The 12298-nt window shown below is 45.3% G+C and overlaps 1 protein-coding gene across 3 annotated transcripts in view; it reads left to right on the forward strand.

The window, feature by feature from the left end:
- The first annotated feature begins 5152 nt into the window (after nt 1-5152).
- Nucleotides 5153-12298, forward strand: part of DNAI2 (dynein axonemal intermediate chain 2) — a 29003-nt gene continuing 21857 nt past the window's right edge. For 2 of the 3 annotated variants that reach the window (XM_069750734.1, XM_069750735.1), the window contains exons 1-4: nt 5167-5254; nt 8606-8793; nt 11383-11544; nt 11969-12090. In XM_069750734.1, the coding sequence (XP_069606835.1) occupies nt 8611-8793; nt 11383-11544; nt 11969-12090 (467 nt within the window). In that variant the 5' untranslated portion in view covers nt 5167-5254; nt 8606-8610. Of the gene's footprint in view, nt 5255-8605; nt 8794-11382; nt 11545-11968; nt 12091-12298 lie in introns of all 3 variants that reach the window. The other variant, XM_069750732.1, reaches the window with a different exon arrangement.

The following is a 12298-nucleotide window of genomic DNA, read 5'->3' on the forward strand; positions in this document are numbered from 1 at the left end:
TAAAGCGCTGCGGAATATGTTGGCGCTATATAAATAAAATTATTATTATTATTATTATTATCATAGCTGAGATGCTCTGTGTTATGCCCTGACACCTTTCTATCATAGCTCTGAGGCTCTGTGTTGTGTCCCGACACCTTTCTATCATAGTTGTGATGCTCTGTGTTGTGCCCTGACACCTTTCTATCATAGTTGTGATGCTCTGTGTTGTGCCCTGACACCTTTCTATCATAGCTGTGATGCTCTGTGTTGTGCCCTGACACCTTTCTATCATAGCTGTGATGCTCTGTGTTGTGCCCTGACACCTTTCTATCATAGCTGAGATGCTCTGTGTTGTGCCTTGACACCTTTCTGTAGATGCGATGCTCTGTGTTGTGCCCTAACACCTTTCTATCCTAGCTGTGATGCTCTGTGTTGTGTCCTGACACCTTTCTGTAGTTGCGATGCTCTGTGTTGTGCCCTGACACCTTTCTATCATAGTTGTGATGCTCTGTGTTGTGCCCTGACACCTTTCTATCATAGCTGTGATGCTCTGTGTTGTGGCCTGACACCTTTTTTTCCAAGCTGTGATGCTCTGTGTTGTGCCCTGACACCTTTCTATCATAGCTGTGATGCTCTGTGTGCCCTGACACCTTTCTATCATAGCTGTGATGCTCTGTGTTGTGCCCTGACACCTTTCTATCATAGTTGTGATGCTCTGTGTTGTGCCCTGACACCTTTCTATCCTAGCTGTGATGCTCTGTGTTGTGCCCTGACACCTTTCTATCATAGCTGTGATGCTCTGTGTGCCCTGACATTAACCTAACGATCCCTGTGTGGCCTATTTATAATAAAAAAAAAAAAAAAAAAAAGGTTCCTCGCATCATGTTCTCATACACTTTATGCAGTATTAGCCCTCTGTGTCTGTACTGCTACATACTTAGGCAGGTAACTGGTTCATGCAGCTTTACATGAACACCTGAGCCTTACACTATAGCTGGTCCGAATAACTAAAGCAATTGTTACCATCCACCTCTCGTGTCTCCCCTTTTCCTCATAGTTTGTAAGCTTGCGAGCAGGGCCCTCACTCCTCCTGGTATCTGTTTTGAACTGTATTTCTGTTATGCTGTAATGTCTATTGTCTGTACAAGTCCCCTCTATAATTTGTAAAGCGCTGCGGAATATGTTGGCGCTATATAAATAAAATTATTATTATTATTATTATTATCATAGCTGAGATGCTCTGTGTTATGCCCTGACACCTTTCTATCATAGCTCTGAGGCTCTGTGTTGTGTCCCGACACCTTTCTATCATAGTTGTGATGCTCTGTGTTGTGCCCTGACACCTTTCTATCATAGTTGTGATGCTCTGTGTTGTGCCCTGACACCTTTCTATCATAGCTGTGATGCTCTGTGTTGTGCCCTGACACCTTTCTATCATAGCTGTGATGCTCTGTGTTGTGCCCTGACACCTTTCTATCATAGCTGAGATGCTCTGTGTTGTGCCTTGACACCTTTCTGTAGATGCGATGCTCTGTGTTGTGCCCTAACACCTTTCTATCCTAGCTGTGATGCTCTGTGTTGTGTCCTGACACCTTTCTGTAGTTGCGATGCTCTGTGTTGTGCCCTGACACCTTTCTATCATAGTTGTGATGCTCTGTGTTGTGCCCTGACACCTTTCTATCATAGCTGTGATGCTCTGTGTTGTGGCCTGACACCTTTTTTTCCAAGCTGTGATGCTCTGTGTTGTGCCCTGACACCTTTCTATCATAGCTGTGATGCTCTGTGTGCCCTGACACCTTTCTATCATAGCTGTGATGCTCTGTGTTGTGCCCTGACACCTTTCTATCATAGCTGTGATGCTCTGTGTGCCCTGACACCTTTCTATCATAGTTGCAATGCTCTGTGTTGTGCCCTGACACCTTTCTATCATAGTTGTGATGCTCTGTGTTGTGCCCTGACACCTTTCTATCATAGCTGTGATGCTCTGTGTTGTGCCCTGACACCTTTCTATCATAGCTGTGATGCTCTGTGTTGTGCCCTGACACCTTTCTATCATAGCTGAGATGCTCTGTGTTGTGCCTTGACACCTTTCTGTAGATGTGATGCTCTGTGTTGTGCCCTAACACCTTTCTATCCTAGCTGTGATGCTCTGTGTTGTGTCCTGACACCTTTCTGTAGTTGCGATGCTCTGTGTTGTGCCCTGACACCTTTCTATCATAGTTGTGATGCTCTGTGTTGTGCCCTGACACCTTTCTATCATAGCTGTGATGCTCTGTGTTGTGGCCTGACACCTTTTTTTCCAAGCTGTGATGCTCTGTGTTGTGCCCTGACACCTTTCTATCATAGCTGTGATGCTCTGTGTGCCCTGACACCTTTCTATCATAGCTGTGATGCTCTGTGTTGTGCCCTGACACCTTTCTATCATAGCTGTGATGCCCTGTGGGTCCTGACACCTGTCTATCATAGCTGCGATGATGTGTGTCCTGATACCTTTCTATCATAGCTGTGATGCTCTGTGTTGTGCCCTGACACCTTTCTATCATAGTTGTGATGATCTGTGTTGTGCCCTGACACCTTTCTATCATAGCTGAGATGCTCTGTGTTGTGCCCTGACACTTTTCTGTTGATGCGATGCTCTGTGTTGTGCCCTGACACCTTTCTATCCTTGCTGTGATGCTCTGTGTTGTGCCCTGACGCCTTTTTATCCTAGCTGTGATGCTCTGTGTTGTGCCCTGACACCTTTCTATCATGGTTGTGATGCTCTGTGTTGTGCCCTGACACCTTTCTATCATAGTTGTGATGATCTGTGTTGTGCCCTGACACCTTTCTATCATAGTTGTGATGATCTGTGTTGTGCCCTGACACCTTTCTATCATAGCTGTGATGCTCTGTGTTATGACGCCCTGACACCTTTCTATCATAGCTGCGATGCTCTGTGTGTCCTGACACCTTTCTATCATAGCTGCGATGCTGTGTCCTGACACCTTTCTATCATAGCTGTGATGCTCTGTGTTGTGCCCTGACACCTTTCTATCATAGCTGCGATGCTGTGTGTCCTGACACCTTTCTATCATAGCTGAGATGCTCTGTGTTGTGCCCTGACACCTTTCTATCATAGCTGTGAGACTCTGTGTTGTGCCCTGACACCTTTCTATCATAGTTGTGATGCTGTGTGGTGTCCTGACACCTTTCTATCATAGTTGTGATGCTCTGTGTTGTGCCCTGACACCTTTCTATCATAGCTGCGATGCTCTGTGTACCCTGACACCTTTCTATCATAGCTGCGATGCTCTGTGTACCCTGACACCTTTCTATCATAGCTGTGATGCTCTGTGTTGTGCCCTGACACCTTTCTATCATAGCTGTGAGGCTCTGTGTTGTGTCCCGACACCTTTCTATCATAGTTGTGATGCTCTGTGTACCCTGACACCTTTCTATCATAGCTGCGATGCTCTGTGTGTCCTGGCACCTTTCTATCATAGCTGTGATGCTCTGTGTGTCCTGGCACCTTTCTATCATAGCTGTGATGCTTTGTGTGTCCTGACACGTTTCTATCATAGCTGTGATGCTCTGTGTTGTGCCCTGACACCTTTCTATCATAGCTGTGATGCTCTGTGTGTCCTGGCACCTTTCTATCATAGTTGCGATGCTCTGTGTGTCCTGGCACCTTTCTATCATAGCTGCGATGCTCAGTGTGTCCTAGCACCTTTCTATCATAGCTGTGATGCTCTGTGTGTCCTGGCACCTTTCTATCATAGTTGCGATGCTCTGTGTGTCCTGGCACCTTTCTATCATAGCTGTGATGCTCTGTGTGTCCTGACACCTTTCTATCATAGCTGCGATGCTCTGTGTTGTGTCCTGGCACCTTTCTATCATAGCTGCGATGCTCAGTGTGTCCTGGCACCTTTCTATCATAGCTGCGATGCTCAGTGTGTCCTGGCACCTTTCTATCATAGCTGTGATGCTCTGTGTGTCCTGACACCTTTCTATCATAGCTGCGATGCTCTGTGTTGTGTCCTGGCACCTTTCTATCATAGCTGCGATGCTCAGTGTGTCCTGGCACCTTTCTATCATAGCTGCGATGCTCAGTGTGTCCTGGCACCTTTCTATCATAGCTGTGATGCTCTGTGTGTCCTGACACCTTTCTATCATAGCTGTGATGCTCTGTGTGTCCTGGCACCTTTCTATCATAGCTGCGATGCTCTGTGTGTCCTGGCACCTTTCTATCATAGCTGTGATGCTCTGTGTGTCCTGGCACCTTTCTATCATAGTTGCGATGCTCTGTGTGTCCTGGCACCTTTCTATCATAGCTGCGATGCTCTGTGTGTCCTGACACCTTTCTATCATAGCTGTGATGCTCTGTGTGTCCTGACACCTTTCTATCATAGCTGTGATGCTCTGTGTGTCCTGACACCTTTCTATCATAGCTGTGATGCTCTGTGTTGTGTCCTGGCACCTTTCTATCATAGATGTGATGCTCTGTGTGTCCTGGCACCTTTCTATCATAGTTGCGATGCTCTGTGTGTCCTGGCACCTTTCTATCATAGCTGTGATGCTCTGTGTTGTGTCCTGACACCTTTCTATCATAGCTGTGATGCTCTGTGTTGTGTCCTGGCACCTTTCTATCATAGATGTGATGCTCTGTGTGTCCTGGCACCTTTCTATCATAGCTGCGATGCTCTGTGTGTCCTGGCACCTTTCTATCATAGCTGTGATGCTTTGTGTCCTGACAGCTGAGCCACATTTACAGATAAGTATCATGAGACATTTTGAGATGTCGTAGCATTGCTCATATTATACAGAATGATCTAATCCTTTACTATTCCTGGCAATTATTTTAAAACATCTCCTACTAAATCTGATCCCAAAATAAAACTATCCCCAAATCTGATAATCCTTCCTTTTTCAATGTAATCCCCAAAATGCGTGCAGATCTGCTGCCAGCTATCGGTTAAATGTAGAACTACACCTGTAAAAAAAAAAAAAAAACACACACACACACCGACGACGTAACAAAGTTGTAAAATGTAAATCTCATTTTACGACGCCTCCATTTTCTGACAATTCTTTGGGTTATTATTTGCGTTTTGCTTCCGTTTTAAAAAGTACCCTTTCCCGACGGCCCTCCTTCAAAATGGCGCTTATGGGAGCGGAAGTGTATATTGAGCATGCGCCTTTCCGTCTGTAGCTAATGCCGGCGTTTGCGTTTCTAGGAGACCGTAAACAACTACTAGTCGGTCGCCTTGGGAACAAAATACCCAGCAGATCGGAGGTAATGGCTATTGCGGGGTATTAATGACTCATTTATGTAATTAGCTGCTGATTTCTCGGGTCAGAACAGCTGATTCCCCATAGCAGGTAGTATAAGCGTCTTGCATTGTAGAACTAGAAGTCCCAGCAAGCCCCTTTTGCTGGTAGAGGTAGTTGTTAGCCTCTGGTTACTTCTCGTGTTAGGAGGGTCATGCTTTATGGGCAGAAAGGTGACATAGGGGGCACCTGGGAAATAATCGCAATGGTCACCGCCGACCCATCAATCATACGATCGGCTCCTGTGCAGATCCCACCATGCGGTGATTTAAGTCATTAGATTGAGAGGGTGGGGTTAAAAAGTTTGGCTTTTTTGATAGGGGGCTGCCTCCAGGTTTATGCACCGGCCTTGTGCCCCTCTTCGATTTCAATTTTTCCTTCTTGTTTTCCCAGAACTAGAAGTTTTTTATTTTTTGATCCATAGACTGTTATCAGGGCTTGTCTTTTTTTTTCAGTACTGACTGTAGTTTTTATCGTCACCATATGCGGTGCTGTATGTGGATTTACACGCTGCGGTGCTGTATGTTTGGTTTTACAAGCCACGGTGCTGAACAGTGGGGGAAATAAGTATTTGATCCCTTGCTCATTTTGTAAGTTTGCCCACTGACAAAGACATGAACAGTCTATAATTTTAGGGGTAGATTAATTTTAACATTGAGAGATAGAATATCAAAAATAAAATCCAGAAAATCACATTGTATAAATTATATAATTTTTTTTGCATTTTGCAATGAGAAATAAGTATTTGATCCCTACCAACCATCAAGAGTTCTGACTCCTACAGACCAGTTAGACGCTCCTAATCAACTCGTTACCTGCATTAAAGGGACTCTGTCACCTGAATTTGGAGGGAACAATCTTCAGCTATGTGGGCGGAGTTTTGGGGTGCTTGATTCACCCTTTCCTTACCCGCTGGCTGCAATATTGGATTGAAGTTCATTCTCTGTCCTCCATAGTACACGGCTGTGCAAGGCAAGATTGCACCTAGTGCAGGTGTGTACCACGGAGGACAGAGAATGAACTTCAATCCAATATTGCAGCCAGCATGCAGCCAGCGGGTAAGGAAAGGGTGAATCAAACACCCGAAAACTCTGCCCATATGACCGAAAACCGGTCCCGCCAAATTCAGGTGACAGGTTCCCTTTAAAATTATAGACTGTTTATGTGTTTGTCAGTAGGCAAATTTACAAAATCAGCAAGGGATCAAATACTTATTTCCTTCACTGTATATGTGGTTATTCATGTGGCGGTGCTATGTGGTGATGCTGAGTATGTGGTTTTTCATGTGGTTGTGGTGCTGTATATGTGGTTTTTCATGTGGTAGTGGTGCTGTATATGTGGTTTTTCATGTGGCGGTGCTGTATATGTGGTTTTTCATGTGGTTGTGGTGCTGTATATGTGGTTTTTCATGTGGTTGTGGTGCTGTATATGTGGTTTTTCATGTGGCGGTGCTGTATATGTGGTTTTTCATGTGGTTGTGGTGCTGTATATGTGGTTTTTCATGTGGTTGTGGTGCTGTATATGTGGTTTTTCATGTGGCGGTGCTGTATATGTGGTTTTTCATGTGGTTGTGGTGCTGTATATGTGGTTTTTCATGTGGTAGTGGTGCTGTATATGTGGTTTTTCATGTGGCGGTGCTGTATATGTGGTTTTTCATGTGGTTGTGGTGCTGTATATGTGGTTTTTCATGTGGCGGTGCTGTATATGTGGTTTTTCATGTGGTAGTGGTGCTGTATATGTGGTTTTTCATGTGGTAGTGGTGCTGTATATGTGGCTTTTCACGTGGCGGTTCTGTATATGTGGCTTTTCATGTGGCGGTGCTGTATATGTGGTTTTTCATGTGGCGGTGCTGTATATGTGGTTTTTCATGTGGTAGTGGTGCTGTATATGTGGCTTTTCATGTGGTAGTGGTGCTGTATATGTGGCTTTTCACGTGGCGGTGCTGTATATGTGGTTTTTCATGTGGCGGTGCTGTATATGTGGCTTTTCATGTGGTAGTGGTGCTGTATTTGTGGCTTTTCACGTGGCGGTGCTGTATATGTGGTTTTTCATGTGGCGGTGCTGTATATGTGGTTTTTCATGTGGTAGTGGTGCTGTATATGTGGCTTTTCATGTGGTAGTGGTGCTGTATATGTGGCTTTTCACGTGGCGGTGCTGTATATGTGGTTTTTCACGTGGCGGTGCTGTATATGTGGTTTTTCAAGTGGTAGTGGTGCTGTATATGTGGCTTTTCATGTGGTAGTGGTGCTGTATATGTGGCTTTTCACGTGGCGGTGCTGTATATGTGGATTTTCACGTGGCAGTGCTGTATATGTGTTTTTTCATGTGGCGGTGCTGTATGTGTGGTTTTTCATGTGGTAGTGGTGCTGTATATGTGGCTTTTCACGTGGCGGTGCTGTATATGTGGCTTTTCACGTGGCAGTGCTGTATATGTGGCTTTTCATGTGGCGGTGCAGTATATGTGGCTTTTCACGTGGCGGTGCTGTATATGTGGTTTTTCATGTGGTGCTGTATGTGTGGTTTTTCATGTGTTAGTGGTGCTGTATATGTGGCTTTTCACGTGGCAGTGCTGTATATGTGGCTTTTCATGTGGCGGTGCAGTATATGTGGCTTTTCACGTGGCGGTGCTGTATATGTGGTTTTTCATGTGGTGCTGTATGTGTGGTTTTTCATGTGGTGCTGTATGTGTGGTTTTTCATGTGTTAGTGGTGCTGTATATGTGGCTTTTCATGTGGCGGTGCTGTATATGTGGTTTTTCATGTGGTGCTGTATGTGTGGTTTTTCATGTGGTGCTGTATGTGTGGTTTTTCATGTGTTAGTGGTGCTGTATATGTGGCTTTTCATGTGGCGGTGCTGTATATGTGGCTTTTCACGTGGCGGTGCTGTATATGTGGCTTTTCATGTGGTAGTGGTGCTATATATGTATATGTGTACTAACACACACTTTTCTATTGAGCTTGTATGCATTGATTTGGAGTTGGCTAGGATCGCCGGAGCGCTGTTACCTCCTAATCCCAGCCAGCTTCACAATAGTCAGCAGTGGTGGTCGGTCTCCAAGGCAACGAGATGTAACCAGAAGAAAAATGTTAATATCTCTACAAAAGTAAATTGTAATAGTGTTTGCTCCGACAATACCCATCTATGAAGATGGGATTAACCCTTTAAGAAGAACTTCCATTCTGAAGTCCAAAAAGCAACAGTCAGTATGGTGGCCATTGCACTGAGGTCATCACCCAGCTTTCTCAGAACCAGATATATCTAAGAAAACAGAAAAGGACACATAATATAGATATGTATCTGCTTTCCTTCCTTCCAGGCACTATGGAGATCGTATACGTCTACACTCGGAAACGCAGCGAATTTGGCCGGCAATGCAACTTTTCGGACCGCCCAGCAGAACTGCACGTGGATATACTGCCCGATCCCTCGCAGGCTCTGAACTTCATAGAGAGGAACCCGTGTGACATGGGCATCCAGTGCGCCCACGACATGTCCGAGCACGAGGTAACATGTAGGAGAGGGATCCAAAGACTGATCGTTTCTGATTTATCTGGTGTCATACTCCTGTAAGCCAGCAGGTGTCACTGCTGATGTGTGATGCATCTGTACATCCGTCCAGTGTGTGCAGGACACTCGTAGATTTACTAGACAGCAGAGAACCTACTTATTGGAGTCATCCCTGGTGTCAAGGGACACATGAACTTAGGAGTCCACATAAAAAAAATAATTGTACAAAAGTCATCAAATTGGCACACGTGGCATAACCATCGTCATCAGTCACAATCTGATGGCAGCATCCGAGTCTCAGCCATATTAGTACCAGACAAATCGATCCTATAATATTCCCACCATCGTGCCCCTATAATAGTATCACTACCCATAAACAAGTGTCAGCCCATTCCCCCCAAATAATAGCGATACCATCAACTTCCATGTAATATGGTCACTCTGTTTCCAATATAGTAGTGCCCATTATTAATGCTGATAATTTATGATCAGCCCTAATGCCCACATAGCAGCACCAGCCAGTATAAGATTTCAACCCCTAACACCCATATATTCGTGTCTACCCTACATCCCATATATTAGTACCAATATGATAGTAGAGCTTTAGTGCCCATATATTAGTGCCAGCCCCACTGCCCAGTGGCAGCTCTGTTTCCCTTAATATACTGTCTGCTGAAGTGTCTGGTTATCGGTACTAGCGCTAGTGCCTAAATAAAATTGCTGCTGTGGTGCCCAAATAATAATGCCACTATAGTGCCCATATAAAAATACCACTATAGTCCCCACATAATACCACTATAGTGCTGATATAATAGTACCAACCATAGATAGTGCCCATATAATAATACCACCATAGTGCCCATATAATAATACCACCATAGTGCCCATATAATAATACTGCTATAGTGGTTGTGCTAAGGTCTCAGCCCTAGTGCGCATTCAATAGTGTCGGCCCTAGGGACTATATAACAGTACTATCTTTTAATGCCCATATAATAATGCCAGCCATAGTGTCTATCTAATACTGCTATCCCCATTGCTTATATTGTGCCCTAATCCCCATATATATTAGTGCCAACCTGGTGGCCTCATTCTAGGTCCAGACTTGGTGTAAGTATAGTAGTGCCAGCCTCTGTGATGGACGTTGAGAGCCATATAAGTGTGAGCCATGATACCTAATGTACCCACACTTATCTGCTCCCATGCTTCACCCTCCACTCCTCACTTTTGTCGCCCCCTTCTTGTGCCCATCTGAAGACTACAAGGAGATCTGAAGTGCCAGAGTTGGGCTGTACGTGCCCAGTGTTATGCCAGGATCAGATCACAGGACATATGACTTCTGCCAGCGAGCCACATAACTAACCCCAGCCACCATACATCAGCGCAGTCTCTCCTGGATGCCACCACCAGCAGCTGGCAGCCTTACTTCATCCAATGCCAGGGGGACGAGATTACAGCATGACGGGCATAAATCAAGCAAAGCGCATCGTAATTGATTGGCAAAAATAATCCCACTAAACTCTCATTAGCGATGCTAATAGGTTAATCATGTCCCTCTTATTAAGTAGTTGCCGCTTATTATGCTGCCGACACTTCCCGTAGTTGGCAGAACTGTCCGAACGATCTCTCTTCTGTATGCCCCCACTGAGATAAATGTCGGGCGGTGCAGTCACTTCTATGGTCAAGGTAGGCTGGACCCCTAGTAAAAACGCATCAGCTAAGCATGAGGGTCCAAACCCAACCAGGGACCACATCTACATGTTCCTCTTAGGTTCTTGGGGGTTTCCTTTCACATTTTTTGGTCCCTCTAATATACATAGTTTAATTAATAAAGAAGGGCCCAACATGCAGTGATCATCGGGGGGTCTCCAGGAGAAACGTAATCCCTAGGCACATCCTCCATCTTCTTTTAGAGTCCAGACAGGTCCGATCATCCTTGTGGAGATCCAGGAGTCTTTTTAAGGAGCTGCTACCTGTAGGGTGCGCTCTAGACAGTTGGCTTACTTCGGGAGGAGAGCGCATTTGCATTTTGTTACAGAAAGGGATCAGGTCATCACTTAACATGTTGAGAGGTCTTAAAGGGGTATAACATTTATCACAGGATAGGTGATAAATGTATGATCAGTGGGGGTCCCAACAGTTCTGAGAATGTGGGTGACATGTCTCACATAGAAGTGAATGGAAGGGATGGTCGCACATGCGCACTGTCGCTGCCATATAAGTGAATATAGAAGCGAATTGAGGGGTGATCAGGCAAGCAAGACAGCTACCATGTAATGTCACCTTTAGACATGCAGGAGCCATTTTTATGAAATTGGAAGCCTAACGTCAATGTTGCTTTTGGATGCCACCTTTAGGACATGTCTGAAGATATCACAGATGGGGTCTGTGGAAGGAGTGAGATGGACTGCAAGTCCCATCATGACCTTTTCCCAGTAATATCCACGGGATTATTATGTAGGAGACCGCCATAGTCCTCTCCGGGATCCTCACTTGTGACATCTTTGCCTTCTGAACTACGGTGGATGTTGGATGAAGATCTCCAGATGGACCAGACTGACCTTCTTTCTCTATCTCTATCCATAGGTGAACACAGAAAGGTTTGAGATGGAGACGCGAGGGGTTAACCACGTGGAAGGCGGCTGGCCAAAAGATATTAACCCCCAAGAAATGGAACAGACCACCCGTTACAGGAAGAAAGTGGAGAAGGACGACCATTATGTCACCACCATCACTCAGCTGGGGAGTGTAAGGCGGTCCTTCAGTTATTTCTTCTCTTCTGTTCTTGGAGAACCCCTTTAAAGGGAACCTGTCACCTGAATTTGGCGGGACTGGTTTTGGGTCATATGGGCGGAATTTTTGGGTGTTTGATTAACCCTTTCCTTAACCGCTGGCTGTATGCTGGCCGAAATATTGGATTGAAGTTCATTCTCTGTCCTCCGTAGTACACGCCTGCACAAGGCAAGATTACCTTTAAGTGGTCCCATAAAACTGATACTTACGCAATAGGTGAGGTCGGAGCTACACACTTAGGTTTCCCGAAAACACTATTGTAGCTGACATAACAAGAAATCCACCTCTAATCATCTGGCTTTGTGGTTATGAGGAGCGGTGGGCCGGAGAGTCACGGGTCCTGATTTACGGCTCGGCTGGTGTTATCTTGTCATCCCAGGTGATGGAGCACTGCATCAAGCAGAACAACGCCATCAATATTTACGAGGAGTACTTCGAAGAAGAGGAGGAGCTGGAAGGGATGGACGAGGCGCCTTCTGCCAAGACCATTAATGTGTTCAGGTATTAGCTTTGCTAATAGACAAGATGGAGGGGGCTGGGGCAAGGAAGTCTTAACCCATTGGGCTGCAGACCACTCTGATCAGCACTGCCATTAATATTAGGGAGTGGATACATTAGAATAGGGGATTTTGCTCACTGATAGAAAATTACCTCTGTGACTGCCCCTGGCAGTTTACAGGTCATGTTTGGTATTGCAGGTCACTTCAAT

This window comes from Ranitomeya imitator, chromosome 2 (genome assembly GCF_032444005.1).
Source record: "Ranitomeya imitator isolate aRanImi1 chromosome 2, aRanImi1.pri, whole genome shotgun sequence".
Taxonomy (NCBI): Eukaryota; Metazoa; Chordata; class Amphibia; order Anura; family Dendrobatidae; genus Ranitomeya; species Ranitomeya imitator.